Raw genomic sequence first — 26,364 nt, 5'->3', positions numbered from 1 at the left:
AGCTCCTGGAGTCACTATGGGATTAAGGGGGGAAGGGGGGCGGGGCTTTCCACGTTCTCGTTTCTGACTCTGTCCAGCTCCTCTCCGAAGTGTTCCAGGCTTGATGTTTCAGAGCAGAAAGGAGGTCTCAGAGCCCTCCGCCCTGGCCCGCCTCAGAGCTTCTAGTGACACCGTCGAATCAGAATCCTGGGTGTGGGTCTCACGTATGTGTCTCTGAAGTCCCTTGGGGACAGTGACGGGCAGTCAGGTAAAGCATACCTCTTACACGTGAGGCAACTGAGGCCATGAGAAATCAAAGATCCTCCCAGGCCACACGTATGTGAGGAAAGCAGCTGGAGCCCCTGCCCCCAGGCCAGCATGTCCCAGCCTGTCCCCACAGGCTCTTCTTTCTATACAGCTAGCTGGGACATTGAGCTCAATGGTTCGCTCTGCCCTTCCCGAAGTTTCACGGCTGCTTAGGGTAGCCATGTCAGGAATGGACGTTTGTGGTTTCTGCGGGTACCCCCGGGACCCCCGGTCAGTGAGTCCCCTCCCACCCCACCCCCAGTGACTGGAAATCCAGGTGAGGAACCCCTGTCTCAGACCCAGTCACTGTCCTCACAAATACCTCATTCTCCGGGAGGGAGTGTTTCTTTGAATTCCTGTCTTCTGTAGAAACGTCCCCTAAGCGCACCCCGGTGTGCCAAGAGAACCCAGGCCAAGCAAGCTTCTGGGGACCCTGGCAGCCCAGGGGTAGATGCAGGGATGGGCTCCTCACACAGGACCCCCTCCCTCTCTTGCTGACATCCATTCCAAGAGCAGGTCCATGGCAAGTCCCACCTCCCACTTCCTGCCCTGGGTTGATGGCCCTGCCCGGGTGCCCACCTGGCCCCCTCCACGGCCAGGGTGGGCAGCGGGCTGGGGGACCACACCTGGCCCAGCCACAGGTCCCAGCGTCTCCTGCATGGTCACCACCTGGGGAATTGGACACCCTGTCCCTCAGAAATGAGTCCAGCTGTGATTGGAAGGGAAGTTCAGTTTCCTAAGGAGTAGCTCTCTCTCCTCCAGCCATTAATTAACCTTCCTGCCGTTCTTTGGTCCCCAGAGGGTTGCAGGCTCGGGAGGCCCTGGGAGGCAGGTGGCTTAATGGGAAGAGCTAGACACCGCAACCGCTCCCCACCCCCACTTATCTGCTGTGTGACCTTGGGCAAGTCATGCGACTTTCCTGTCTTGGTCTTCATGTTAATGAAATGGGACGAGAATCCTGCCTCAAAGGATTGTTGAGGGATTAGAGACATAACCTCTAGACCAGTGGGTCTCAAACTTGAGCCACCGTCGAATCCCTGGGGGGCTTGTTAAGACCCAGACCTAAGTCCCATCAGCAGAATTTCTTATTCGATAGGTCTGGGTAGGGCCTGGGGATGAGCATTTCTAACAGGATCCCAGGTGGTCAGACTGCTTCTGGGACCACAGCCTGAGACCCGCTGCCCAATGCCCTGTCCACATTAATGCCCCGGAGGGGACGGATAATATTGTTACTCGTGTCCTTTTGCAACGTAGTCAACATATAAAGAGCCTAGCGCAGTGCCGGGTTCTGGAAAGTCCCTGATCTCAGGGCCTCTTGAACGTGCACACACATATACACACACTAAGTGTGCAGTGTGCACAAGGCAGGATTGGGTCTCTCCTGGGGGCTTCTAGGGCTCCCGCCAGTAAGCTCTTGGGGCTTCCACAACAGAACACCACAGACTGGGGAATTTCGGCCATGGAAATTAATGTCCTCGCAGTTTGGAAGCTACAGTCCAAGATCAAGGTGTCAGTGGGGTTGATTTGTGGTGAGGCCTCTCTTCCTGGCTTGCAGACGGCTGTCCCTCACCATGCCCTCACATGGCCTCCGCGGTGTGCACACACATTCCTGGCATCTCTCTTCTTCCTACAAGGACATGAGTCCTATCAGGTCAGGTCCGCACCCTTATGACCTCATTTCACCTCAGTGACCTCCTGAAAGGCCCTATCTCCAAACACAGTCGGATTGTGGTTAGGGCTTCAACTTAAGAATTTGGGGGCACGCGATTCTGTCCTTACAGGGCGTGACAGGCCTAGCCTGCCTCGCCAAAGCTCCGCCCCACCCCCCACCCCCAAGGCTGGACCGGAGCAACCGTAACCCACGAGGCCATGGCTAGCCGCCAGCACCACGTGGCCATGAGCCCCCTCCCCGTCCCTAGCCCCCTCTCCTAGATCCCAATGACTCTCTTCCCAGTGGTTGGCCGCCTCTTGGGTAAATTGTTCATCAGAAGATACTCTCCAAAGCATGGCCACATGCTGCTGTCATTGATTTCATTTTGATTATTCATATTAGTGGGTTTGTAGCTGCCTAGCCATGGGTGGTAATTAGGGTAAGTGTTGAATACAGGCCAGGTCGGCACCAGAGTGGGCTGGGGGTTCCTGTGACAGCCACCCCGGCCCCTGTTCTGCAGGCCAGTCTTCGTGCAGGATATGCTGCAGGCAGACTGGCCAGAGCCATGGCTGGTCCCAGGGCAGCAGCGGGACCCCTGCGGGGGGAGGGGGGGTGGCACAGGAGTACCCCGAATACCCCAGTTTCCAGTGGAAAGTGGGGCCCTCCTGGCCACTCCAGGCTTGGCCCAGCCATACCTGCCTTCTGCCCCAGTGGTACCCTCCCCTGCCCAGCCTTCCAGGGGCCACCCCCCAGGGTTGTGCGTGGGAGACCCCCCCTCCCTGGGATTCTGTACAAGCTGCACTCCTCCCACTTGAGGTGGCCGCAGATGGATGGGGGGCTGATGGCTGGGGAACTGGGAGCCCGGTGCCCTCCACCAAGACTTAGCAAACAGAGGGGACAAACGTGACCCAGAGCCACCAGGAGGTTATTTTGCTGGGAATTCCCTTTTCTCCCCTGCCCGCCTCCCTCCCCACCCCCCCAGGTCATGACCTTACATTTAATCAAGTGTATTTTTAATGCAGTTTCCATTTTGCTGCTTTTGCAAAGAGGGAAGGGCTGGAGACAGAAGGCCAGCGCACGTGTTCATTAACCTTCCCTCCATAAAACGCTCTTTTCCCATAGAAATCTCCTTTCCCACTGATTCATTACGTGTCGGGAAGCAGAGCATATGACATGTTAAAAGCCGTCTTGATAGTATTTGATATTCAGTACTAACAACTCACCAGCTCCGAGGAGGGGGCTTCTCTCCCAGCCCCCACTGGAGGGGGAGGGACGCAATCTGCATATTGAATGTGCCAAGACAGTAGGCAATTTGCATTAAGCATCCAGAAATTCTCCGCTTGCAATCTGTCACCCTTCACTGGGTTTTCATTTTATAACCTTAACAACAGAAGGAGGAGAGCAAGAGGCAGAAAGAACACTGTAAGTGCGCCCGCATGGCAGGGCTGGAGAGGAAGCCTGGGACAAGCCGGCCGCTGTCAGCGCAGAGCGGGGCTCAGAAATGACAGAAGACTCCAGCAGGGGTGCCTGCCACTCACTCGAGGGATAAAACAGCCCACCCCACCCCACCCCCAGACCCACAACTGGGCTGCCTGTAGGATGCCCTACAGTTCCTCTCTCCAGAGAGCCAAGCTCAGACCCAGGTGGGGTTTTTCCTGAGAACACCTTGGTCTGCCTTTGCAGTGAGCATCTGCTCTGAGTCCTTCCCAGAGGTAGGAGAGGCCATGCTGTTTCTGGAAGGTCTTCTGCTCTCTCCCAGACCTGCAGGTAAAAATTCAGGCTGAGGACAGAGCTGTGTGTTCACCACCCTGACTGCCCGTGAGGAACTCCTGGGAGCTTTAAAAAAACAAAACAAAACAAAAACCTGGCAGGGCACCTGGGTGGCTCAATTAGTTAAGTGTCCAACTTCGGCTCAGGTCATGACCTCAAGGTCCGTGGGTTCGAGTTCTGCGTCGGGCTCTATGCTGACAGCTCGGAGCCTGGAGCTTGCTTCGGATGCTGTGTCTCCCTTCCTCTGCCCCTCCCCTGCTTGCACTCTGTCTCTCTGTCTCTCTCTCTCTGTCTCTCTCTCTCAAAAATAAATTTAAAAATGTTTAAAAAATTTTTTTAATTAAAAAAAAAAAAGCCTGGCAACACCCCAGACCAAGGATATCATAATCTCTGGGCTGGGGCAGGGGTCGGGACATGCTCTGCCCACCCCCCACCCCAGCCTCTGCTTTCCTGTCTATAAAATGAGGAGTCTAGAAAAGATCCTCAGCCAAGAGGTCCCGGGCACGAGGCCAGGCCAGTGGACCCCGGCCTTCACTCCTGCCTTGACCAGGCTCCTTCTGCTGTTATCTGTCTTCCATATTGGATTTCCAGGCAGAGGTTTATTTGAGAAAAGGGTCCCACAGCTGTAATGAGGTCTGCAAAGCCCTGGCCTGGGCCTTCCCTTTCGGCTGCCGGGGGACAAGCTGGGGCCTGAGCCAGCAGGATCACAGACCTCCTGGGGCTGCCGAAGAGCTCCCCAAGGGATCCCAAGGCAGCGAAAAGTAGGCCGGAAACCCCAGCACTGCCCCCGGCTGCACATGCCCATCACGCAGCACTCTGAACAGGCACCCAGGACCGCAACTCCAGGCAGCTCAGCTGGCTCAGGGACAGAAGCCACTCAGCAAGCCCCCATCCCCTCGTGATGACCCACCAGAATCCAGGGCCCTCTGGGAGCAGGGCCACGGGCCTCATCAGAACCAGACAAATACCTGGGGCAGGTGCACGGACAAGGAAAGCAGCACCTGGCGGGATTCCCAGCACATCAGAACCCACACACGAGGGGTTTTCTCTGAAGAACGACTGGAGCCCTACATACAGGTGCTGACAAGGAACGGCAGCCATGGAGCTCTCTGCAGGGTGTCCCAAGGCAGAGCCACCGGCGGCTGTCACAGCAAGCAGCTTCCTCCCCCAAGCCCAGTTCCCACGGGCATCAGCCAGGCCGTGGAACGAGGCCGGCATTATCGTCGTCATTAACGGTCAGCACAACAGTACCGGGCAGATGGATGCACTTTCCTCCTGGCCGCCCCATGAGGCACACGCTAGCCTATTCCCATTTTCCAGGTGAGGAAACTGAGGATCAGACAGGTTTAGAGACTTACCCAAATTCACACAGCAAGACTGCAACCTGGACTCAAATCCAGATCTGAATCTGACCCAGCTCCTACTCTCTGTGTAGACCCTCTGCCTCCTGGAGCCTCACACAGCCAGGGCAGACACTGGGCATTGTGACCGTTCTTCCCCTGGACTCCGTGTGAGAGGAGCTCCGCCAGGGGAGAAAGGAAGTTGTCTTTGCGTTGGCAAAGCCACTGGCCTCTGCCTAGCATGACCCTGCCCTGCTCCTCTTCCCGGACCACCCGCTCCCACTCGCCCCGTTTCACAGCGAGCCGGGTCCCTCTGAGAGCCCTGGGCACTGGCTCCAACCCCAGGGCTATGGATTCCCCCTGCCTCTGGAACCTGGCCCACCAGCAGCCACCAGAGAGGGCCGGGCTGTGCCCTGTACCCGACACACCACCTCTCAGCCGGGTCTGCTCCTGGTGAGACCACAGAGCAGTGGGTGTGAAATCCATCAGTCCGCAGGCCCAGTTGGCAAGTCAGTTTTAGACTGTCGGCCCCTATCCTGCCAGGCAGGCGTGCTCAGGGTGGGCTCTACCCTCAGTCATTCTGTGGACCCACCCCGATGGCAGGGACAACAGAGTTCCAGGGCTGGCCATCCAGGTGGCTGGTCGTCGGTAGGCATCCACTGTCCGGGTCATGTGGGCCCTGCAGTCCTGCCCCCTGTGCCCCCACAGCCTGGCCTGCAGCCCCTGAGGCCGAGAAGTCCTGTGAGAAGAATCAGAAGCACCCCTCCAGGGGGGGTGGGGTATCCAGCCCAGCATGTAGCCTCCATATCCTCCGCAAATCTCCACTACCTGCAGCTGGGGGTGGGGGAGGGCCCTCAGAGGCCCAGCCCTCCCTCCCTTGAAGAAACGCTTTGGTGCACTTGGACTTTGGGAAAACAGAAGCAAATCTCTAGGTCGTCCGCTCCCCAGGGTGCACCGTAGGGAAGGGAGGAGGGGAGGCAGAGGAAGAGCACAGAGCTCCCAGTGGGAGTAGGGGTCTCATGGGGCAGCCTGGCCCTCCCTCCTCCATCCTCCCTCCTCCCCCCCATGTGTATCACTTCACCCCTAGAGCCAGCCTCCCAGCAGAGAGGGGGCTATGCTCTGGGAGGGCCCAGGTCCCGCCCCTCCCAGGCCCTGCCCCTGCACCCCGTGACCTCTGACCGCCCCCCTGCCCCTCTCTGTCCACAGTCCACGGCATCAAGTGGACCTGCAGCAACGGAAACAGCAGCTCAGGCTTCTCCGTGGAGCAGCTGGTGCAGCAGATTCTCGACAGTCACCAGACCAAGCCGCAGCCTCGGACCCACAACTGCCTCTGCACCGGCAGCTTGGGTGAGTGGGGCTCCCAGGGGCAGGGGGCAGGGGGGGCAGGGGGGGCAGCTGGGCAGGGGGGGCTCTGCAGGCAGAGGGTGAGGCTCTCCTCCTCAGGGGTGGCCTGGATGTCCAGTGGGTGGGGCGGGGTCAGCCCGGAGCCAGGGGACAGCGCAGGACGGCACCCAGGACTGACTCACCATCGTCCTGCCCACTTGGGGCAGGAGAGAGCAGTTTCCAGAGAGGCAGGTCCCTCTAGGAATGGGGGCAGCAGAGTTGGGGAGTGCAAGGCTTTGGGGCTCCAGGCCTCATGGACACACAGCAGGTACCCTCCGGGCCCCACCATCTTGGGTATCGTCGTCAGGAAGCCCAGGGGCCCGGGCACAGGGCTGAGACGGGCTTTTCCGGGAGGTCAGCCCTGAGTCAATGGGACCACTCGAGCTGAACCTCTTTCCTTAACCTCTGTCCCCTCCAAGGATATAAAGCGTCCCGCACTCCCTGTCCTAATGTGCCTGTTTTTCTGATAATGATATTTGCTCTTAGGAATGTGCATTCTCCATTTCCTTCTCTGCCTTAATTAGATATTTCCATTAGAGGGTCATGTCACTTCCCTGAGAAGTCTTTGCGCACTTAGGAATAATGGTGGTGAGGCTATAATAGGCGCAGGGGAGAAGTCACCCTTTTATCAAAAGCGAGGTGACCCTTATCAGCTGGAATGAAAATAATGGCAGAGGGGAGAGAAGAGAGAAGAGCCGACCTGGCCACTGCGTGCAGAGCCCTGGGGAGACTGGCCAGAGTCCAGAGACCCTCGGCCTAGAGCTTCTCCCTCTCTGCCACTGAGCTGGGGTCGGGGGGAGGGGTTAAGGCATTGCCTTTGCTTGGGTCTTAGAGGGACTTTGACCCACGAAGAGCTGAGGACACAACCCAGGCTGGCCAAATGGGGCAGGGGGGCAGATACCTTTCTGCCTCTGGAGCAAAGTCTAGAACCCTCTTTGGTCCTGGGGCCCGAGAGCGAATGCAGAGAGAGTGCATTTGCTCTCTGCAAAGAAACACTGCGCAGCCTGAACAGGCATGCCCGGTTTGGGGCAGGGGAGAGGGACGCGGCCTCCGTTCTGGGCTGAACCGCCCACCCTGGCCGGCAAGAGCTGTTTCGGTAAATGGTGTCTGTCTCTGAAGGCGGCAAGGGTTTTCCTGGAGGATGACAGACTCTCCCCCTTGTCCTTCCCAACCGCCTATGTCCTGAGGCGCTATCACTAGCATTGGAAAAGCGCATCAAGGAAAAAGCCCCGCCCCCCCCACCCCCTTCTGGAGGGCGGTTCCATAGGGCACGTGCGAGACCCCGCGACCCTGCGCGTGGGTGACGCGCCAGCCCCAGGGGTCAGCGGCCTGCCTGGGCCCCCGGCCGCTCAGGGGCACGATCGACGGGGGCCCCGGCTCTGACTCTCTGTTTGCACGTGCGTGCGTGGACGTGTGTGTGCGTGTGCGCGCGCATGCGTGTGTCGTGTGCCTCTCGTTCCGCAGGAGCGGGCAGCAGCGCTCACCACAAGTGCAACAGTGCCAAACACCGGATCATCTCGCCGAAGGTAGAGCCGCGGACAGGGGGGTACGGGAGCCACTCGGAGGTGCAGCACAATGACGTGTCCGAGGGCAAGCACGAGCACAGCCACAGCAAGGGCCCGAGCCGCGAGAAGAGGAATGGCAAGGTGGCCAAGCCCGTGCTGCTGCACCAAAACAGCACGGAGGTCTCGTCCACCAACCAGGTGGAGGTCCCCGACACCACCCAGAGCTCCCCCGTGTCCATCAGCAGTGGGCTCAACAGCGACCCGGACATGGTGGACAGCCCTGCGGTCACGGGCGTGTCCAGCATGGCCGTGGCGTCCGTGATGGGGAGCTTGTCCCAGAGCGCCACGGTGTTCATGTCCGAGGTCACCAACGAGGCCGTGTACACCATGTCCCCCACCACCGGCCCCAACCACCACCTCCTCTCGCCCGACGCCTCTCAGGGCCTCGTCCTGGCCGTGAGCTCCGACGGCCACAAGTTCGCCTTCCCCACCACGGGCGGCTCGGAAAGCCTGTCGATGCTGCCCACCAACGTGTCCGAAGAGCTGGTCCTCTCCACCACCCTCGACGGTGGCCGGAAGATCCCAGAAACCACCATGAACTTCGACCCTGACTGCTTCCTCAATAACCCAAAGCAGGGCCAGACGTACGGGGGCGGAGGCCTGAAAGCGGAGATGGTCAGCACCAACGTGCGGCACTCGCCACCAGTGGAGAGGGGCTTCAGCTTCACCACCGTCCTCGCCAAGGAGATTAAGACCGAGGACACGTCCTTCGAGCAGCAGATGGCCAAAGAAGCGTACTCCTCCTCGGCGGCAGCCGCGGCCTCCAGCTCCCTCACCCTGAGCGCCGGCTCCAGCCTCCTTCCGTCGGGCGGTGGCCTGAGTCCCAGCACCACCCTGGAGCAGATGGATTTCAGTGCAATAGACTCCAACAAGGACTACGCGTCCGGCTTCAGCCAGACGGGCCGCAGCCCCCACGTCCACCAGACCCCTTCCCCGAGCTTCTTCCTGCAGGACGCCAGCAAGCCCCTCCCCATCGAGCAGAACGCCCACAGCAGCCTGAGCGAGTCCGGGGGCACTTTTGTGATGCCCACGGTGAAAACGGAGGCCTCGTCACAAACCAGCTCCTGCAGCGGCCACGTGGAGACACGGATAGAGTCTGCTTCCTCCCTCCACCTCATGCAGTTCCAGGCCAACTTCCAGGCCATGGCTGCGGAAGGGGAGGTCACCATGGAGACCTCGCAGGTGGCCGAAGGGGGCGAGGGCCTCATCAAGTCTGGGGAGCTGCAGGCCTGTAGCTCCGAACACTACCTGCAGCCCGAGACCACCGGGGTGATCCGCAGCGCCGGCGGGGTCCCCATGCTCCCGGGCGGCGTGGTGCAGGGACTCTACCCGGTGGCGCAGCCGGGCCTCGCCAACGCCTCCAGCATGGAGCTCAGCCTGGACCACTTTGACATCTCCTTCAGCGGCCAGTTCTCCGACCTGATCAACGACTTCATCTCCGTGGAGGGGGGCGGCGGCACCATCTATGGGCACCAGCTGGTGTCGGGGGACGGCGCGGCGCTCTCCCAGTCGGAAGACGGGGCCCGCGCCCCCTTCGCCCAGGCGGAGATGTGCATGCCCTGCTGTAGCCCCCAGCAGGGGAGCCTGCAGCTGACCAGTGCCGAGGGCGGGGCTGGCACCATGGCCTACATGCACGTGGCTGAGGTGGTCTCCACCACCCCAGCGCAGGGCACCCTGGGGATGCTGCAGCACAGCGGACGGGTGTTCATGGTGACCGACTACTCCCCGGAGTGGTCTTACCCAGAGGTAAGCTGGGGCCGCCCGTGGCCTCCCCCACCCGCCCACCGGCGCCCTCGCTCGGCTCAGGGAGGCTCATTTGCATGCGGCTGCCCTTTGGAGGAAGCTGTGGACCATACAAAGCTGTCCCCTTCCTCTGTCCCCGCGGCCTTTGTCCAGCACCGGCTCTCAGACTCCACTTGAAGGCCAAGGGTCTCCTGGGGGCCAGGTGGCCCTCCCGCTCCCGCCAGAATAAGAGTCTGCTGTGAACCTGGCTTGCGGATTAGGATTCCACGGACAGTTTTGCTTTGCTTTATGCCTGTTTTGAAAAAACGTCCTAGGGCTGCAAAAACAAAACAAAACAAAGCAAATTCAGAAAGCACCACCATAGATCATCCATGTCCATTACTCCCGATTTGCTTCGCTAAACAAAACAAAACATAAACAAATCCCCATCAAATTGAGGAGAAGGGTATAGTCCCGTAAAGCCAGCCGTGAAACGTTTTCGGGTAAATCGGGCCTCTACGACCTCAAAGGCATGTTACGTGACCCGGGATCTCCCACCACCTGTGGCCTCCCCCTCCCAGCCCCGGCCTACTGCCCCCCCCACCTCAGTTCCTTCAGGCTGACCTCTGACACTGAGCATCACTGCTCCAAAGCCCAGGACCGCCGGAATCCCGCCCCACCCCCAGAAAACCCAGGTCTTGCCACAGTGGCACAGTGTTTAAGGAAGAAATCTTGGCTTTCTCTCTGAGATAGAATGGCACAGGAAGGGGACAGAGAGTGGCCTGAGCTTTCCCGAATGCCCTGTTGCACACTGGGGCACACTCCCTGACTCCTCCCAGCCCGCCTGCCAGGTGCTTGGGGAGCGGCCCAGTCACCACGGGGCCCAGGTCGGCACTTTCTCCCAGGAAGGTGGCTGCCCACAGCTCCTTGGTCCCACTGCCACATCCCCTGGGCACCAGGGTCAGGGGCTGCTGTCCACCACACCGAGAGAAGGGCGCTCCCGAAAGACTGTGACTCTCATGGGGCATCAAGGCAGGAATACAGATGCCACAGAAGGTTCTCCAGGTACGAGCAGTGCAGACACGCTGGCCAGAACCTGTGCACGTTACAGACCCACGTGCTTGAGGGGCTCCCCGGGGTGATGCCTGAGTCAGGACCAGACTAAGGGGTTCCTGGGTCTGGGTCCAGATGGCATGTGCCCCACGCTTACTAGCCAGTGGCCTTGGGCAAGGTGGCTGCCTTTCTTGTCTCTAAACCGGGCCATGGCGGCTCTTACCTCACTGGGTTGTTGTTAAGGACCGAGTAAAAGACTCAGGCAGCACCTGCCTCTTCTGTCCACCTCCATTTGCCCCTCCCCCAAGAGGGAGAATCCGGAAAATTCTGACCAGGCCTCCTCTTGGTTTGGCTCAGTTTGACCCTGTCAGCGATGCTGAGCTCAGTGGCACCACGTGTCACCCCCACCCCGGGTGACAGATCAGCTCTGCCCAGCAGCCTGCCCCCCACAGGGCTTAAGAAAGTGACTCGGGGGACAGGGAGGGGATGTCACAAGGGGTCAGCTGGGCGACCTAGCTGCCTGGGCCTCAGTTTCCTCTTCTGCAAATGGCCGAGAGGGGTAGCCTGGAGGCCCTGCAGGTCTTAGGCCTGGGAGGTTTGGCCCTCAGGACCCTGAAAGGCTGCCTGGAGCCCGAGTCCTACAGGGACCTGTCGGGAGGGGAGAGGAACCCTCTTTCCCCAGCCTCGACCTGTGCACGCCAGCCCCCAGCATGTGTGCAGGCCCGCAGTCCGGCCTCCATGGACCTGGGGGCACTAGTGAGGGGCTATTAGCAGACCTGGTCCCCTGTTCTGCACCCCAGTACCGGCAGGTGCCCACATTGTACCTCAGGGAAAATCAGTTCAGCAGCCTGCCACGCGAGGGCAGCACAGGAGCGGGAAAGAATGTGGGTCCGGTCACCTCCGAGAAGGAGCGTCCAGCCCTGGTTTTCCAGAAGCCCTCGAGGCTTCCAGGAAACAAGAGCAACTCAAATTCAATTTGATTTGGAAAATGCACAGATGCCCCCCAGCTGGTCCCTTTGGAACCCAGTGGCCGCACGACCGAGGCCTCTGCAGAGGCCCCAGTGGCTGTCGGCTCGGGCGCGCTTCCTAGGCTGTGTGAGCTTGAGCTCAACAGCCTCTGGGCACCCTGGCCCAGCTCTAAAATCCACTCTGCAGGAAGGCTAAGGCCAGGCCACCTTGCCGTCTCTTCCGGGAGTGCTCCTCCCTCCCACCTCCCAGATCCACCTCTTCCCCTGCAGCCACAGCTGGTCACCAACACACACACACACACACACACACACACACACACACACAGACTGGAGGTGCCCCTGGGCCCCAGGATCTGCCCTGGGTGCATCTGAAGTCTGGGTCCTTTATCTCAGGACTCCCAGGGCACAGAGACCCCAGATGGCATTTGCTGCCCGCCCCTCCCCCAAGCCCTCTGCGTCACGTTCCTCCATTGGCTGCACCAGGCAGAGGAAGCTGCAATTAGAGCCGTCAGGTGCCTGCGTCACGGCAGATCAAGCGCAGCCAGGCGAGCGTTGCCATGGGAACCACCCCCTGAACTGATGGACGCAGAGCCCATCCTACAGCGGTTTCCATGGAGAAGGTCCCGATGTTCTCCAGTAATTTCTACAGTTCTTTGTTCCTCACAGCGGTCCTAGCTTCACGCCAGGAACTATTGATTGGGGTTATTTTTTTTTTCCCCTTTTTTCTCACATGGTAACTGTCTGTGGCTTTTTGAAGCCACTGCTCTTCCGCTTCCTAGGATCCAAGGAGGATCCTGCCCTGGGCTGGCCCGCGGTTCTACCTGTGCCGTATGGCACACCTCCCAGCCGGCACCCAGCCCCCAGCCCGTGAGCCCGAGAATGCCACCTGACAACTCCAGATCTCCCTATGGAGCCATATATCAGAACCGAGGAATGTTAAGGCCAGAAGGGCCACCAGAGAGGTTGGGCCACTTGGCTGAGGACACACAGCTACTGAGGGCCAGGGGCAGGCCTCCTGCTTTTGGGCTCCGGGCCTGAGCTATCTCCACTGCCCCCAGCCTTTGGTGGCCCAGCATTAATGTGACTTCTCCAAAACCATCCCAGCCCATCCCAGAGCACAGGTGGAATACCTGCCCATCCAGGACAGCCCCTTCTGTGCTGGGCTGAGGGAGAGACACCCTCACCTCATCCCTGGAAACACCCCCTCCTGCTGCTGATGCCCAAGGCCAGCCCTGGGCCAGCTCTGGGTTCCAGGAGCATTGTGGGTAGCCCACGGGGAAGCCTTGTGTTGATGCTGGGGGTCCCTCCGGGGCAGGGATGGGCCAGTGCCCAGGAGAGTCCACGCAAGAACTGGTGACTGCGTGGCAGAGTGTCTCATTGGCAGGGGCCAGAAGTGGGAGAGCTGGGATCTGGCCTCTTTGACCTGGAGAGGTGGGGGAAATGGGGGCCTCAGGCCTGCACCCAGCAGCCCCTCCACTGCCAGTCTCAAGTAGGTATGTCGCTCAGTCTTCTGCAGCCTGGACACCAGGTGGCGCTCTCAACCCTGTCCTGCCACGTTCCCGGCCCCCTGCTGGGAAAAGTGGCCAAAGCCTGGGGAGGCCCACCCAGGGAGAGCCAGAGAGGCCAGCATCCCCAGCCTCCAGCGCTAAGCCCCTCTCTGGCTCAGGACAGTCTCTGAGCTCCTCCAACTCTGAGCCCTCCTCCCCCATTTTTCTATCTCTGCAGCCATTCTCATTCATGTCCCCGACCTCCCATCCCTGCCCCACCGCCCCATCCCTGGGGATCCTGAGATTTCCTTGTTTCCCCACCAGAACTCCCTGTCCCTGGGGTGACACTAACATGCTCAGGCCTGGTTTCGAAACTCGGGGCTCCAGAAACCTGTCCACAAGTAAATGACAGAAAAAGCCCTCCCTCCACTGCCCTCCGGGGCTCCCCGCCTGCCTGGCCACTTCTCAGATGTACCCTACACTGAAAATGTTTGAAAAACTCTGTGCTCCCTTCTGCCTAGAACAGAAAGTCACATGGGAGAGGGTCAGGGGTCAGAACTGCTGGCCCCCATGCTGGATGCCAGCTGAGGAAGGCAAGGAGCATCCGGGGGTCCCCTCCGCCCCCGCCCCGAGAGGCTTCCTCCTCCCGCTGCCGTCCTGACACAGTGGTTCCCAAAAGCCAGGCATGCCGGAATCCAGAATCTGCATGTTCACCAAACACGTGGGGCAGGGGCGCAGACCACCCTCTCAGCCTGGAAGACCTGCGTCCCTGTCCCTTCCTCCGGCTGATGTTCCTTTCTGCTCCTCTCTGTTCCCTCAGGGAGGAGTGAAGGTTCTCATCACAGGCCCATGGCAAGAAGCCAGCAATAACTACAGCTGCCTGTTTGACCAGATCTCAGTGCCTGCGTCCTTGATTCAGCCCGGGGTCCTACGCTGCTACTGCCCAGGTGAGGAGGCGGTGCCCCTACCGAGGGGGTGGGCCCCCCCGCCCCGAGCGCCGGGTGCAGGGGCAGCCTGGGAGCGACGCTGGACAAGTCACGTCACTACTCTGGGCCTCGCTTTCCTCTGCCGTGATGAAGGGGTCCCGGATCCACTAGTCTAATGTCATTGGTTGAGGATCAAAGGGGTATGAAGCCTGCTCAGCTGGGATTTTGAAGTTCATGAACATGATGGGGGTTGTTGGGACAACCAGTGACTGGGTTGACACACCCAGGACTGGGCACAGCAGGAGACCAGAGCCACCCTCAGCCTGAAAGTTTCCAGGAGCTGGTGGTAAGAGCCGGGCCGGTGGAGGGGCCTGACGGGGGCCACACCTGAGGTCAGAGCAGCCAGGCAGCTCTCTCTCCTCTGGCCCGTGCCTCTCGCAGCTCCCGCCAACCAGAAGCCACAAGAATGAGAGAGCCCAAGCTGTGTGGTCCACACGGCCAGTCCCCCAGGGCACTGAGCAGATCAGAGAGGGATGGAGAAGGCCTGGCGGGCAGCAGGGGAGGACCTGTCAAACTGATAATAATCTGCACGGACTCCCTTGAGAAAGTGAAGCCATCTGCCCTGCCCCCGGAAAAAGGTGCAGGCACAGAATTTTCTTCCAGTTTCAGGGGCAGGAGCGCCTCTGCCCTTCCTGTGGCTCTGACCTTCTCCATCCCTCACTCAGGGCTTCATCGTCATCTATTGGGCTTGACGTCCCTGTCTGGTCAACTTCTTGACCTCTGGCCATTGCTATCTCCCCGCTGGCCCGCCAGCTCCATTTGTCAGGGTCTGTGTCTTTCCTGGTCACCGTGTGGCCCCAGGGCCTACAAGTGTCTGACATATCACAAGAAGGAGATCAGTATTTGTGAAGGAATCCGTTTCTAGAGCTCCTGTTTTCTGACCTCTGTGCTGGTTCTGGGAAGACCCGTTGGCTGACATGAGCTCAGGGACGGCCTGTCCAGGTTGCCCAGGCAGTGAATGGAGAGAGAGACCATGTTATCTGAAGCCAAGGGATCTACAGAAGGACAGAGTGCTCCCTGTGGAGGCCCAAGGTTAGAGAGAGAAGTGAGGACAGGGGCCTTGGGCCACCCCAGCTGTCTGTCTCCCCCCACACCATCCCCCCAGCCTGGAGCTTCTGAGTCCACATGGAACATTCTTTCTTCTCTCTCTCCATTCCCTGTGCAGCCAGCCAGGCCAGAATGCTCCAGGACTGGGTTCACATGCTCGGCCCTCCCCTACCCCACTCCCTGAACCCAGCACCTCCTTCACCACAAATATCCCAGGGAGCCAGGGATGCTGCCCAAGTTGGCCTCCCCCCTGTTGGCCCTGCTCCAGGGGACCCATTCAGCCCCCTTTGCTCCCAGCAGCCTTGTTTGTTCGGGAGCACAGTCATCAGGATGCCAGCCCAGACTGGGTCAGCCTATCACAGCTCAGTGCCACATGGCTAATGCAGCCATCACTCCCCGCCCCCCCCCCCAACCTCTACCCCGGGGTGGGGGTGGGTAGGGGGACAGGGCAGCGTGTTATTACACTGTCCACTTACCACCTGCTGCTGGAACAGGACTTGCCCGGCCTCTAAATAGAAGCCACTTCCTGTACCTGGCTCTTGCCTGGCTGAGGACCCGGACCTTGCCTGTCCCAGGTTATCTGACCCCTCCACAGAAAAGGCTGGCCTTTGCACGCCCTCTGGCTTCTGTCCCAGGCCACGACCTGGCGAATCCCGGGTGCTGGATCCGTCACACCACAGCACATCCCGGATCAGCCAGTTACCACTTGGTGACTTTAGCTCTCAGTCCTTGACCTCTCCGGGCCTCGGCTTCTATATCTGAAAAACCAGCTGCCAGATGGGTAAGAGCAGAGTTGAAGGACGGTCCATAAAGCACTTGGTTCACAGGCTCAAGTCGTGAAGGGGCTCCACTAGCGAAGCCTTAGCTCTTCCTGCTTCGAGGGGAAGAGGGGATCCACTCTGTTCCATCTCTCAGCAGGCGGCTGTCCTGGTCCCTGAGCATTCCTGGGTCCCCAAAGCTGGCAGCCACCGTGTCTCCCAGTGGTTCAGGATCCTCTAACACAGCACATCTTGGACCCGGGGGGGAGAAGCCACAGGTTCAGGCAGAGACTGGGAGCCAAGGCCTCGCTGCTAGAGCACCGACTTGTTCTGCAGCTGACCGCAAAGAGAGGGTCCCCTTTGGACACGTCTGCTTTGAGGCCCAAATTAAAACCCGTCACCCTGTAAGACGGTGCTGGATGTACGCATGCATTCCTTCACGCACCGAATCGTTCACCAGGCGCTGGTACACATCTAGAATGGAGCAAAACTCGGGGCGCCTGGGTGGCGCAGTCGGTTAAGCGTCCGACTTCAGCCAGGTCACGATCTCGTGGTCCGTGAGTTCGAGCCCCGCGTCGGGCTCTGGGCTGAGGGCTCAGAGCCTGGAGCCTGTTTCCGATTCTGTGTCTCCCTCTCTCTCTGCCCCTCCCCCGTTCATGCTCTGTCTCTCTCTGTCCCAAAAATAAATAAACGTTGAAAAAAAAGTTTAAAAAAAAAAAAAAAAAAAAAAAGAATGGAGCAAAACTCAAGACTCAGCCCCTTGGCCCAACTCCGTCCCCAAGGGGCAATCAGTCCAGGGAGGAGTCAGTCACACAAACAAGCCACTGCCCTGGGGGGTGATACTGGCTGCTCGGAGACCTCTTCCCTGAGTCTTCAAGGGAGCAGGGAAATGGGCTGATCTGGAAGAAGGGACACCTAAAGGCAGAGCCAAGCTGGCCTCGCCCAAAACAAGGGCCCAGAGGCCTGTGAGCACAAGCCAAGCGACCTCAGGAGCTGGGAATGACATGGGAAGAAGGGACACAGGGAGTGCATGTGGCCACTAGTCACCAGCCTGACACCCGACGAGGAGACTGGACCCTGACCAGGAGCACGGTCCCCCACTGTCACTGGCCACAGATGATGACACACAGCACGGAGTCTGTCTCCTACAAGATGGCAGTCGTGCTCCAAGAGCGGGAGAGAGACAACCAAGTCAGGGCACTGAGCCCAGGGTGAAGGGGTGGTGAAGGGGACTTCAGGAAAGTTCCTCCCTCCCCCCCACCTTGGGCTCAGGAGGAGACAGCAGTAGCCACCAACCAGAAGACTTGTTTTGGCCACAGCCCCACCCCGGGTTCCTGGGCAGTCACCAAAGGCAAAGGGTGAAATTCAAAATGAGGTGGGCAAGGGCACTGAGATTTGAAGCAATTCATTCAACAAACGGTTGAGTGGCCACCCCATGCATGCCAGGTACTGACCTTGGCCCCGGGCATGCAGACGTGATCAGGACAGACCTGTGCCCCACTCTCACGGAGCTTACATTTTACTGCCGGAGACAGAAAGAAACAAGGAGGCAAAGAAATAGCGGGGCAAGTTGGGGGGGATATGGGTGGGGGTGGGAGAATTGAACATGGCAGGGTTGGAGAAGATGGCAGGGACCAATGTCCGTCCTTCTGAGGGACCCAGGATGTCCGTCCTTCTGAGTCATGGGAAGGAGTTTGATTTGGTTTTATTTGCAATAGGAAGCCATTAGTTTTAAGGAGGGAAGCGAAGTGATCTAAATTATGTCTTTCAAAGATGATTCTGGGTGTGGGAGAACAGATTGTAGGAAGGAAGAACAGAAACAGGGAAACCGGAGGAAGCGGGCAGAGGGGTGATCTTTCCTGACTTAAGGAGGAGAGCTCCCTGGGCAACATATTCCCGTCAGTTTCACGTAGGAGCTTTGGAATGTGGCCCCCCAACCTCATCCCAGCAGGAAACAGGTAGGTCTCCAGTATACTGTGCTTGCCCTCAGCAGGTGGCTAATGCAGGAGTCTAGGCGGGAGATGATGGCAGCTTGGACCACAGTGGTGGCAGTGGAGACAGAGAGGTGGAGGGACCGGGACTCGCCGATGGACTCAAGGAGGGGGAGGGAGAAGGCCAAGGAAGTGTCCCTGTGTGCACCACGCTGCTGGTCTGGGACCCAGGAGACTATGCAAGGTCCTCTCTGTCTGTCTCTCTGGGGAAGGATGGGATGCTTTCAATCAGCCACATTCCAGCATCACTGCAGGCTGTACAAGTGCTGGGAGGTGCTGGACAAGAGGGGCACCCTCGGCCCAGAACACGTGTCACAGAGCAGCCTTGGGCTCCCCAGCGCCAGCCGAGGCCAGGTGGCTTGCTACCGAGCGCAGAGCTGAGCGGGCTCAGATGGGGTGTGTGCTGTCCTTTCTTCCTGTTGGTAAACCAGGCAAATCTCTAGGGAAGATGAGTGACCATGAACTTGGAAGTCGGCCTGGGGACACTATCAAGGCCTCAGGAGGTTCTGGACTTGTCTGGGAACCCCTTGTCCAGAGAGACACCACAGGAGGTCCCCTGGAACCCCCACCCTCCATGGAGCCAGTTGGCTCAGCTTGTAGTCTGGAGCTGAGAGACCACCCCAGGGTGGAAGCAGAGGGGAAAAACCCACTTGTCACCCTTGGGCAGTGACTTCCTGAAGACCCTTGCTCTGGGGACAGTGGCATAATACAAACCTGGGATGAACAGAGGCCACAGGACTTGGTTTTCCCCTGGGAAGTAAGGTCTGCACTTACTCTGCCCTGGGGAGCAGCTGACTTGGACAGCTTTCTCGAGTCTGTAAACTTCTGAAAGCCAAGAGCCCAAACAGTAACACGATCCCTATGTGCGTCCTCCCTGGAAATCTGTCCCGGGGAGGCCCTGGGCACTGGTATCTGGTGTTCCAAAAAAGCAGGGCAGGGAGCACACAACCCTGATGTCTACCGGGGGACGAGACCTGGCAGGGTAGAGCAGACTACATACCTACTCTGACCCCCGGGGCCATCTCGGTGGGCCACAGCCCCCCATATTTCAACAAGAGCCACACAAAGCCTTAACCCCAGACATGAAGCAGGTTTCCGCCAGGGGTGGGCTCTCTTCTTGCTGACGGTACAAATGTCCCAGTCTTTATACATCCAATAAATACATTGAGCCCTGTGTTGAGGACAGAGCAGTGAATGAGCCCCACAGGGGCCTGTCTTCCCAAAGGCCACTGTCTAGGCATTGGAGGGGAGGTGCAGGCTTCAGGCTGGCACTCCCAGCCTGGCACCCATGGGCCCAGAGTCACAGGCACAGATGAACCTCCTGCTCTCATCAGGGAGGCAGAGGAAGTTCTGAAAATACTTGGAAGGCCATGATAAGTGCCTCAGGACAAGCTTGTAGAATAAGATGAAAGGGGGAAGTAAAAACACAAAGACTCCAAAGCAAATGCTTTCCCAGGATCCCATTTGGGTGGATGAGATGGGGGAGAAGTCAGGCAGCCACGGGACAGGGTTGGGGACCATTCATCCATTCACTCAGCAAATCTGCACCGAGTTCCTGGTACCTGCCCTCGCCGGGTGCAGGAGTGATCGCGGGGCTCCTGGCTGAGTCTGGGGTCTAGAGAAGGTTCCTGGGAGAAGAAGCACTACGTCTAGGCCTTGAGGAATGGGCAGGCGGAGGCTGGGGTTACCCCGTGAAGGGGAGTGGGGAGGGGGCACTCCAGGTTCTTGTGTAGTACGTCAAGGTGAAGGGCGCCCACCCCCGCCCCTCGCCCTGACCTCTCTTTCTTTTGCTTTCAGCCCATGACACTGGTCTTGTGACCCTACAAGTTGCCTTCAACAACCAGATCATCTCCAACTCAGTGGTGTTTGAGTACAAAGCCCGGGCCCTGCCCACGCTCCCTTCCTCCCAGCATGACTGGCTGTCACTGGACGGTAAGAACAGCGCTCGGGTCACCTTGCCAGGTGCTGAGGAAGAGGGGCACTTGGGGACCCTGTGCACAGGGTGTGAAAAAGAAGGAAACATTTGGATTCCCTTACTTTTGCTTGGAGTGAAAGTCTCCACCACGGAAGGACCCACTGAGTCCCTGCCCTTAACCTTGATCTCTCCCCTGGCACAGAATGAAGTTTGTGGGTTTGGGCCTTCGGCTGTCACTCCTGCCAGGGGATGTGAGTGGCCAGACAAGCCCCCGAGTTGCTAAGAGGTTCCTCTCTGGACAGACCTTGAGCAGTGGGGTCTGTCCATCCTCTGCCACTGCCCCCCCCCACGCCAATTTCTAGGATGTCCTTGAAGAGAGAGCCCCCAGAGGCCGTCACCAAGCCCCGAGCCTCTAAGAGATGAAAGCAATGTGGGAAGCTGGGTGGAGGGAGCTCTGGCTTGGCTCCTTTCCTGATCTAAGGCCTGGACAGGACGGCTTTGCGGGGGCGGGGGCGGGGGAGGGGGCGGGAGAGGGTGCTGTGTATTAAGTGCTTTTGCTTTTTATGGGTAACAAACCAAACCTCATGGAAAGCCCTCAAACACCTGTCACCCCCTGCTTCTAGGCTGTTTTTACTTTAGCCTGTGCCCTGTAGAGCATCTGAAACAAGCCCAGGATCATCCTCATGGCTGAGGGTGGAGGGCCAGAGAGCCCCAAAAGGCTCAAATGGAGGAGACAGGACCTGCTGTCCAAGCACGGCTCTCTGAGAGCCACCGGCCTTGAACATGAGTGAGTGCTGGTACCAGAGCCTCTGCAGAGAAGAGCTGGCAAAGACAGGTGGGGGGTGCTAAGGTCAGAGGCTGCCCTTCCCAGCCTGGGCATGCCCAGCAAAAGCCCCGGAAGTGGCGTGGGGAGCCGAACTGGCAGTCTGCTCTCTGCCCCCAGACAGAGTGGGAGGAATGGCTGCACACGCATCAGTATCAGGGCGGCTAGCGGAAGGGCCTGTCCGTGGGGTGCTGGCCAAAGACCTCCATCAGCCTGCGGTGTGGGCCTTGCCCAAGCTGATCCTGGGCCCTCCGTAAGCACCTCTCTCCTGTGCACAGCAGCCCTTGGCCTTCTCACCTCCCAGACTTCCCCTTGCTGCTGGCTGCCGGGGGATTTCTGGGCTTGGGCACGTGCCCTGGGCAGCTTTCCTGAACCCAGTGTGCAAATATCAGCCTCATCCCAGCCCGGCTCCAGCAATGACAGGGTGCCTGGCGGCCACCCTGGCCGCCGAACCCTCTGAGCTGTTCCCAGAGGTGGCCTTGGGTCAGCAGGCATCTGCACCCTGGCAGTAGCTGCGTGGGAGCACCGGGCTGGCCTTGGCAGCCACCCTGGGCAAGACTGGAGCCAGCCAGAGCTGTGACGATGTCCTGCAGGATGTAACAGAGAAGGGCAGGGTGACCAGGGGCTCCCGTTCAGGAAATCCGGTTTCAGCCTTGCAGAACAAATGGGAAATGGAACAGGCTAGTCTGCAGAGTCCTGGCTCTCCCTGAGTGACCAGGTCACCTCGCCAGGACAGGCCGAAGGATACTGGGACCAGCGCAGGACCTGCCTGGGAGCTGGAGCCCTTCAGAGAGCCAAGTCTCAGCCAGGCGGTACCTCGGAGCGCAGGAAACATCAGCCAGCCCCCCGGAAGCCAGAGAGCAAGCTGTAGCAGGGAGGCTGTGAGGCAGACCATGGGCAAGGAGAATCATCTTTGTCTCATTACAGACACACTTCTGAGCCCTCCGCCACACCAGGTCCCTTGGGCGATAAGCCTGCTACCAAGCTGGACACCTGCTCCCCAGCAGCCACCTCCAGAGGGGACCTGGAGCTCTGACCTCCACAGGCCTCCAGTTGAGATAAGCATCCTTCAGGCCCTGGAGAGATGACAGGAGTTGGGGGAAGGACGTGGCAGGCCCACCCCGGCCCAGAGAACAGATCAGGGCCCCCGCAAGATCTCAGGAATCCCTCTCCCTTTGGTCTCGACCAGGTGTCCTTTCAAGTAATAGGAAGGGAGGGGTGGCCACTGCAGAGGAACCCTAAGACCCCTTCCCTAAACGAGTGCAAGTGCCTTATCCACGGAAGGAAAATTTTCCCAGCATTTCACCAGACTGATAAATAATAACCGTGCGGGGAGGTGGGGGGGGGGGGGGGAGCAGAACCGCAGCGCGAGGGCTTAATCTGCCCAGTGCAAAGGGGACAGCTGGGACAGCCCCGAGGGTAGCGGTCTGCGGGGCCTCTGGCCGACCCCGCGGCCTGGCAGAGAACTTGGTGTGGGGGAAGATGCTGCAGGGGCCAGGCTGGCGGAAGCCTTCCCCTCCGCGCCCCTCCCCTCCCGCCCCCGCGGTTACCGGGCAGATTCGCCCCGGGAGCTGCTGGGAGGTGGGGACGCGCGCGCCGCGGCGGCGAGGGGGAGGAGAGGCGGTGCAAAGGGGAGGGGGCGAAGGACCGCAGCGCCGAGCAAACTGGGGCGCGGCGGCCGGGGGGCGCGCGTGCACACACACGCGCGCACGCACACGCACGCACACGCGCGCACGCCTGTCCGCCCGCCCGCCCCGCCGGCCCTCCGCAATGCAGGGGCGCTTCGCCGGCCGGCCGCCTTCGCCTCCCCTCGCGCCCGCCGGGACTGCGGCAAGGCCCCGCGCCTCTCCCCAGCCCTGCGGGACCCGCGAGGCGCGGGGAGCCCCGCGGCTGCGCCCGCGCGCGGTGGTTTTCCCCGCACCCGTCGCCCTGCTCCCGATCGTGGGGGCGCGCTTTGCCCCCTCCACCATCCCAGTGGGGGAGAAATGTTTGGGAAGAGGATTTGTGCCTTCATTTCATTTTTAAAATGGATTTGTTTTGCCAGACGAAAGGCCGCGTGGGGGCCCGAGCGTGGAGCGCAGCGAACCCGCACGCGCGGGCGGCGGCGGTGGCGCAGCCTTTGTCTGAGCCGCCCGGCCCGGGTCGGGGGCGATCGTCTCCGACGAGGTGCTTGGGCACCTAGTCCCCAAAATCCCAGCTGAGCGCAGCCCTCACCCGACGCGGAGACCGCGGAAGGAGGGAGAAGGGGGGGGGGGGGTGCGCGCTGTCGCCGCCACTTAGCTGGCTCGGGGCAGACTTTAGGAAGCGCATCACGTGGGTCCCAGGAGCTGCAGCTCCTCCCCCAGATCTAGGGGGCTTCTCCTCCCTTGCCCACCCCCCCCAGCCGGGTCTGCCTGGACCCCCACTGCCTAGCGCGGGCTGGCAGGTTGCAGGCCGCAGTATGTAATTGTGCTATAAACTCATGTGTGAGTAAATGAGTGCCCACCGGACACATCAAAAGAGTTTAATCCAGCCCAGTGGTCAGGAAGGCTTCCCAGACCTAAAACATCAAATCTGAGCAGGCATCCGCTAAACCGAGAGGGATGAAAAGGAGTATCTTGGGGCGGGGCGCAGCGAGCGCTGAAGGGATGAATGACACCGTGGCTGCCTCCGGCCAGGCCACTCTGGGAGCTACCATTTTCACCATTTCACGCCAAAGGTGCAAATCCAGAACAGGTTTCCCCATGCCTGACCCCAGGCCGTTTGCCAGGAGCCCCCAGAATGGTCTGGGGCAAGCCGCTAGCTGTGTCTTTGGGAAGACAATGGCACCTCTTCCAGGCTAGAGACAGTGAGGCAGTGAGTTTACCCTGGAGACATTTTGGGAGGGGCTCTGGGAAATGTCTCTCCTGCCCGCTGCGGGTCCTGGAGATACACACAGCCAGGGCTCTGCCGTGCACGGGGAGGATGTGCAGTCCGTTTAGATGGTCTGGCCTGTGCTTGTGTTTGCGAAGAGAATAAACCCAGGCCACTTGACACTGCGGCTCTGGAGCTGGGGGGGTGGGGCTCACATCTAACCAAGGGCACTGGGACACCTTTAAGTGACTCCTGTCCCTGGAAGAGGAAATGAGTAGAACTTCTGGGTGCCCTGTTCTTTCTCTTGCCCTGTTCTTCCTCCCCAAGGCCAGGTCGAGAAGCCCCCGCGGTCCCTCCGGCCCCACGGCAACCCCAGCGGCCCCCTTCTTGGAAGCCCACTAAGCCGCTTATACGTAGACTCTATTTTCAGTTGCTCCTCAGGCAGCTGAGCCTCTGCCTGGGCAAGAGGATTGGGGGGAGGCCCGGATGCAGCTTTCTGGGGCTCATCAGCTGGCCATCTGGGCAGGCCTCCTGCTGACCCTCGGGGGCAGGAGAGGGACCCTGTCCTCTCCAGCAGGGTGGGGAGCAGGGGCTACAGCTGTCTTTATCATCTTCCTGCATAGGAAGACTCGGGGCAAGGTGGACACTCCCCAGGGCCCAGGGGGCCACCCAGGAGGCCGCCCCCCAGGGCAGCCTGCATCGGGTCAGATGTCTGGGATGACCGAGAGCAGTAGGGAGAGGTCCTCCCTACTGAGGAGGTGGAGAGAAGGAAAAGTGAGATTTGGTCCCGGGGTTTGGCTTTCTGCTCTGACCAAACCCTCTATGCTAACAGAAGGAAGAAGGAAGACTCGTGGCTGGGGTGGTCCCAAGCCCCGCCTCCCACCTCTAGGCTGCCTGTGGCCATGGTCCTGCCAGCCTTTCCCCTGAGAGCTGGTTTCTAAAGGCAGCCTCCCCCCACCAGGAGCCAGAGGCCATACACTGACCTAGAGACCACAGGGGGTAGCCCAGTGGCAACAGGCTGGCCATTCCAGCTGTGAGACTGCCCCCTCCCCCCTCCCCCTCCCCCCCCCCAAGCCTCTGGATGTTTTTTTCCCTCCCCTAGTGATACTCCAGGGTGTCAGCTGCTCCTGGCCCCACTCCCTCCCTCCTGGAGACTAACAGCCCATCTCCCAGTCCCTCTCTCCTGTGCCTATTGTGTGACGCCGAACTGTCCACATGAGAGGACATGCCCAGAGCCAAACCATTATTTAAATAAGTAATTTGGGTGTAAATAATTGAAAATGTCACAGTTTTACTAAAAGTAAGTTTTACCTAAAATTTTATGGAGTAGGATACAAAATTCACGTGCGTTTTTAAGCTATGACGTAGAGCGAGAGTGAACTGTCTTAAGCTGGGAGAGCTGCCTTGAATTCCATCCATAGCCAGCGCCCGAGGGCCCACCCGCACCTGCCTCTGGGAGGACTTGGGAGGAGAAGCTTGAGGAGCTGGACACAGGGGTCCTCCCCGCAAGTAACAGTGGGCGCTACCAGGAGACTCTGGCATTCTTCTGGCATGGGTCAGCTCATGGTTCTCTGGTGCTTCTTTGCCGGAGCTAACCTGCTTCGTGGGCCCCAGGCTCCACTCCAGAGACAAGGTGACTGTAGACAAAGCTGGTTTGACCCAGTCTTCTACTTGGGACTTGAAGCTGAGTGGCAGGGATACCCCCTTCTCTGAGCTGCAGCCTGCCCAGCCAGTGCCTTGCATCAAAGCATGAGGGCCCTTCCCATAATCGGTCTCTGCGGGGTCCGTGTCGTTACAGACTGGGGATGGGTGTCGGTCCTTAGCCCTCCTTATTCAGGGCCCAAGGGGCCTGGTCCTCAGATGCCTCCTGGAGAAGTGATCTCCTGGCGTTAGCAACTGGGGCCACACCGTGTCACCATATAGATGAGTGTAGAGCTCCTCTGTGTGGCAGGGAATGGGTCACCTTGGAGCTGGGCCTCACCACCTCCGTGCGGCAGTGACAAATGGGGCCCTGCAGAGAAATGGCACTGAGGAGCCCAGCCTCTGCCGAGGCCAAGGAGGCAGCCTCAGCAAGTTCATCCTGGCTGTTGGGGTAGGAAACAAAGTTAAATCCATGGTGGGGGGCGGGGAGGCTCCAGGGCTTGGGCAGACGTGGGTGTTTTTGAAGCATCAGCTTCCCAGGCCGTCCGGTGGTCAGTATCAACCCGGTCGTCCTTGACCATTGCATTAGTTTCCTTGGCCCAACGTAACAAATGACGTAGACGCAGAGGCTTAGAACAGAGATGTATTCTTGGGATGCCTGGGTGGCTCAGTCGGTTAGGCGTCTGACTTCAGCTCAGGTCATGATCTTGCGTTTCGTGAATTCGAGCCCCACGTCGGGCTCTGTGCTGACGGCTCAGAGCCTGGAGCCTGCTTCGGATTCTGTGTCTCCCTCTCTGTCTTTCTCTCTCTCTCTCTCAAAAATAAATGGATATTCAAAAACTTTCTTTAAAAAACAGAAATGCATTCTCTTGCAGTTCTAGAGGCGGGAAGTTCAAAATCAAAGTGTCAGCAGGGCCGTTCTTTGAAAGCAATAGAGGAGCATCCTTTTTGCCTCTTTTAACTTCTAGTGGCTGCTGACAATCCTTGACGTTCCTTGGCTAGTGGTAACATGACTCCAATCTCTGCCTCCGTTGTCACATGGCACTTTGTCTCTGTGTGTATCTCTGTGTCCCCATTTTCTCTTCTTAGAAGGGTGCTATTCATTGGATTAGGGCCCGCTCATCCAGTATAAATTCGTTATAACTGC

At 59.4% G+C, this 26,364-nt stretch overlaps 1 protein-coding gene across 1 annotated transcript in view; it reads left to right on the top strand.

Annotated features, from left to right (window-relative positions):
- CAMTA1 (calmodulin binding transcription activator 1) overlaps positions 1 to 26,364 on the top strand; it is an 850,989-nt gene that overhangs the window by 751,953 nt on the left and 72,672 nt on the right. Inside the window, exons 9-12 of the mRNA XM_047869348.1 lie at positions 6,253 to 6,393; positions 7,894 to 9,740; positions 14,045 to 14,171; positions 19,804 to 19,938. Of these exons, the coding sequence (XP_047725304.1) occupies positions 6,253 to 6,393; positions 7,894 to 9,740; positions 14,045 to 14,171; positions 19,804 to 19,938 (2,250 nt within the window). The remainder of the gene's footprint in view (positions 1 to 6,252; positions 6,394 to 7,893; positions 9,741 to 14,044; positions 14,172 to 19,803; positions 19,939 to 26,364) is intronic.

The sequence above is a fragment of the Prionailurus viverrinus genome, chromosome C1 (assembly GCF_022837055.1).
Source record: "Prionailurus viverrinus isolate Anna chromosome C1, UM_Priviv_1.0, whole genome shotgun sequence".
Classification (NCBI taxonomy): Eukaryota; Metazoa; Chordata; class Mammalia; order Carnivora; family Felidae; genus Prionailurus; species Prionailurus viverrinus.
This window is presented reverse-complemented; position numbering and strand designations above follow the sequence as displayed.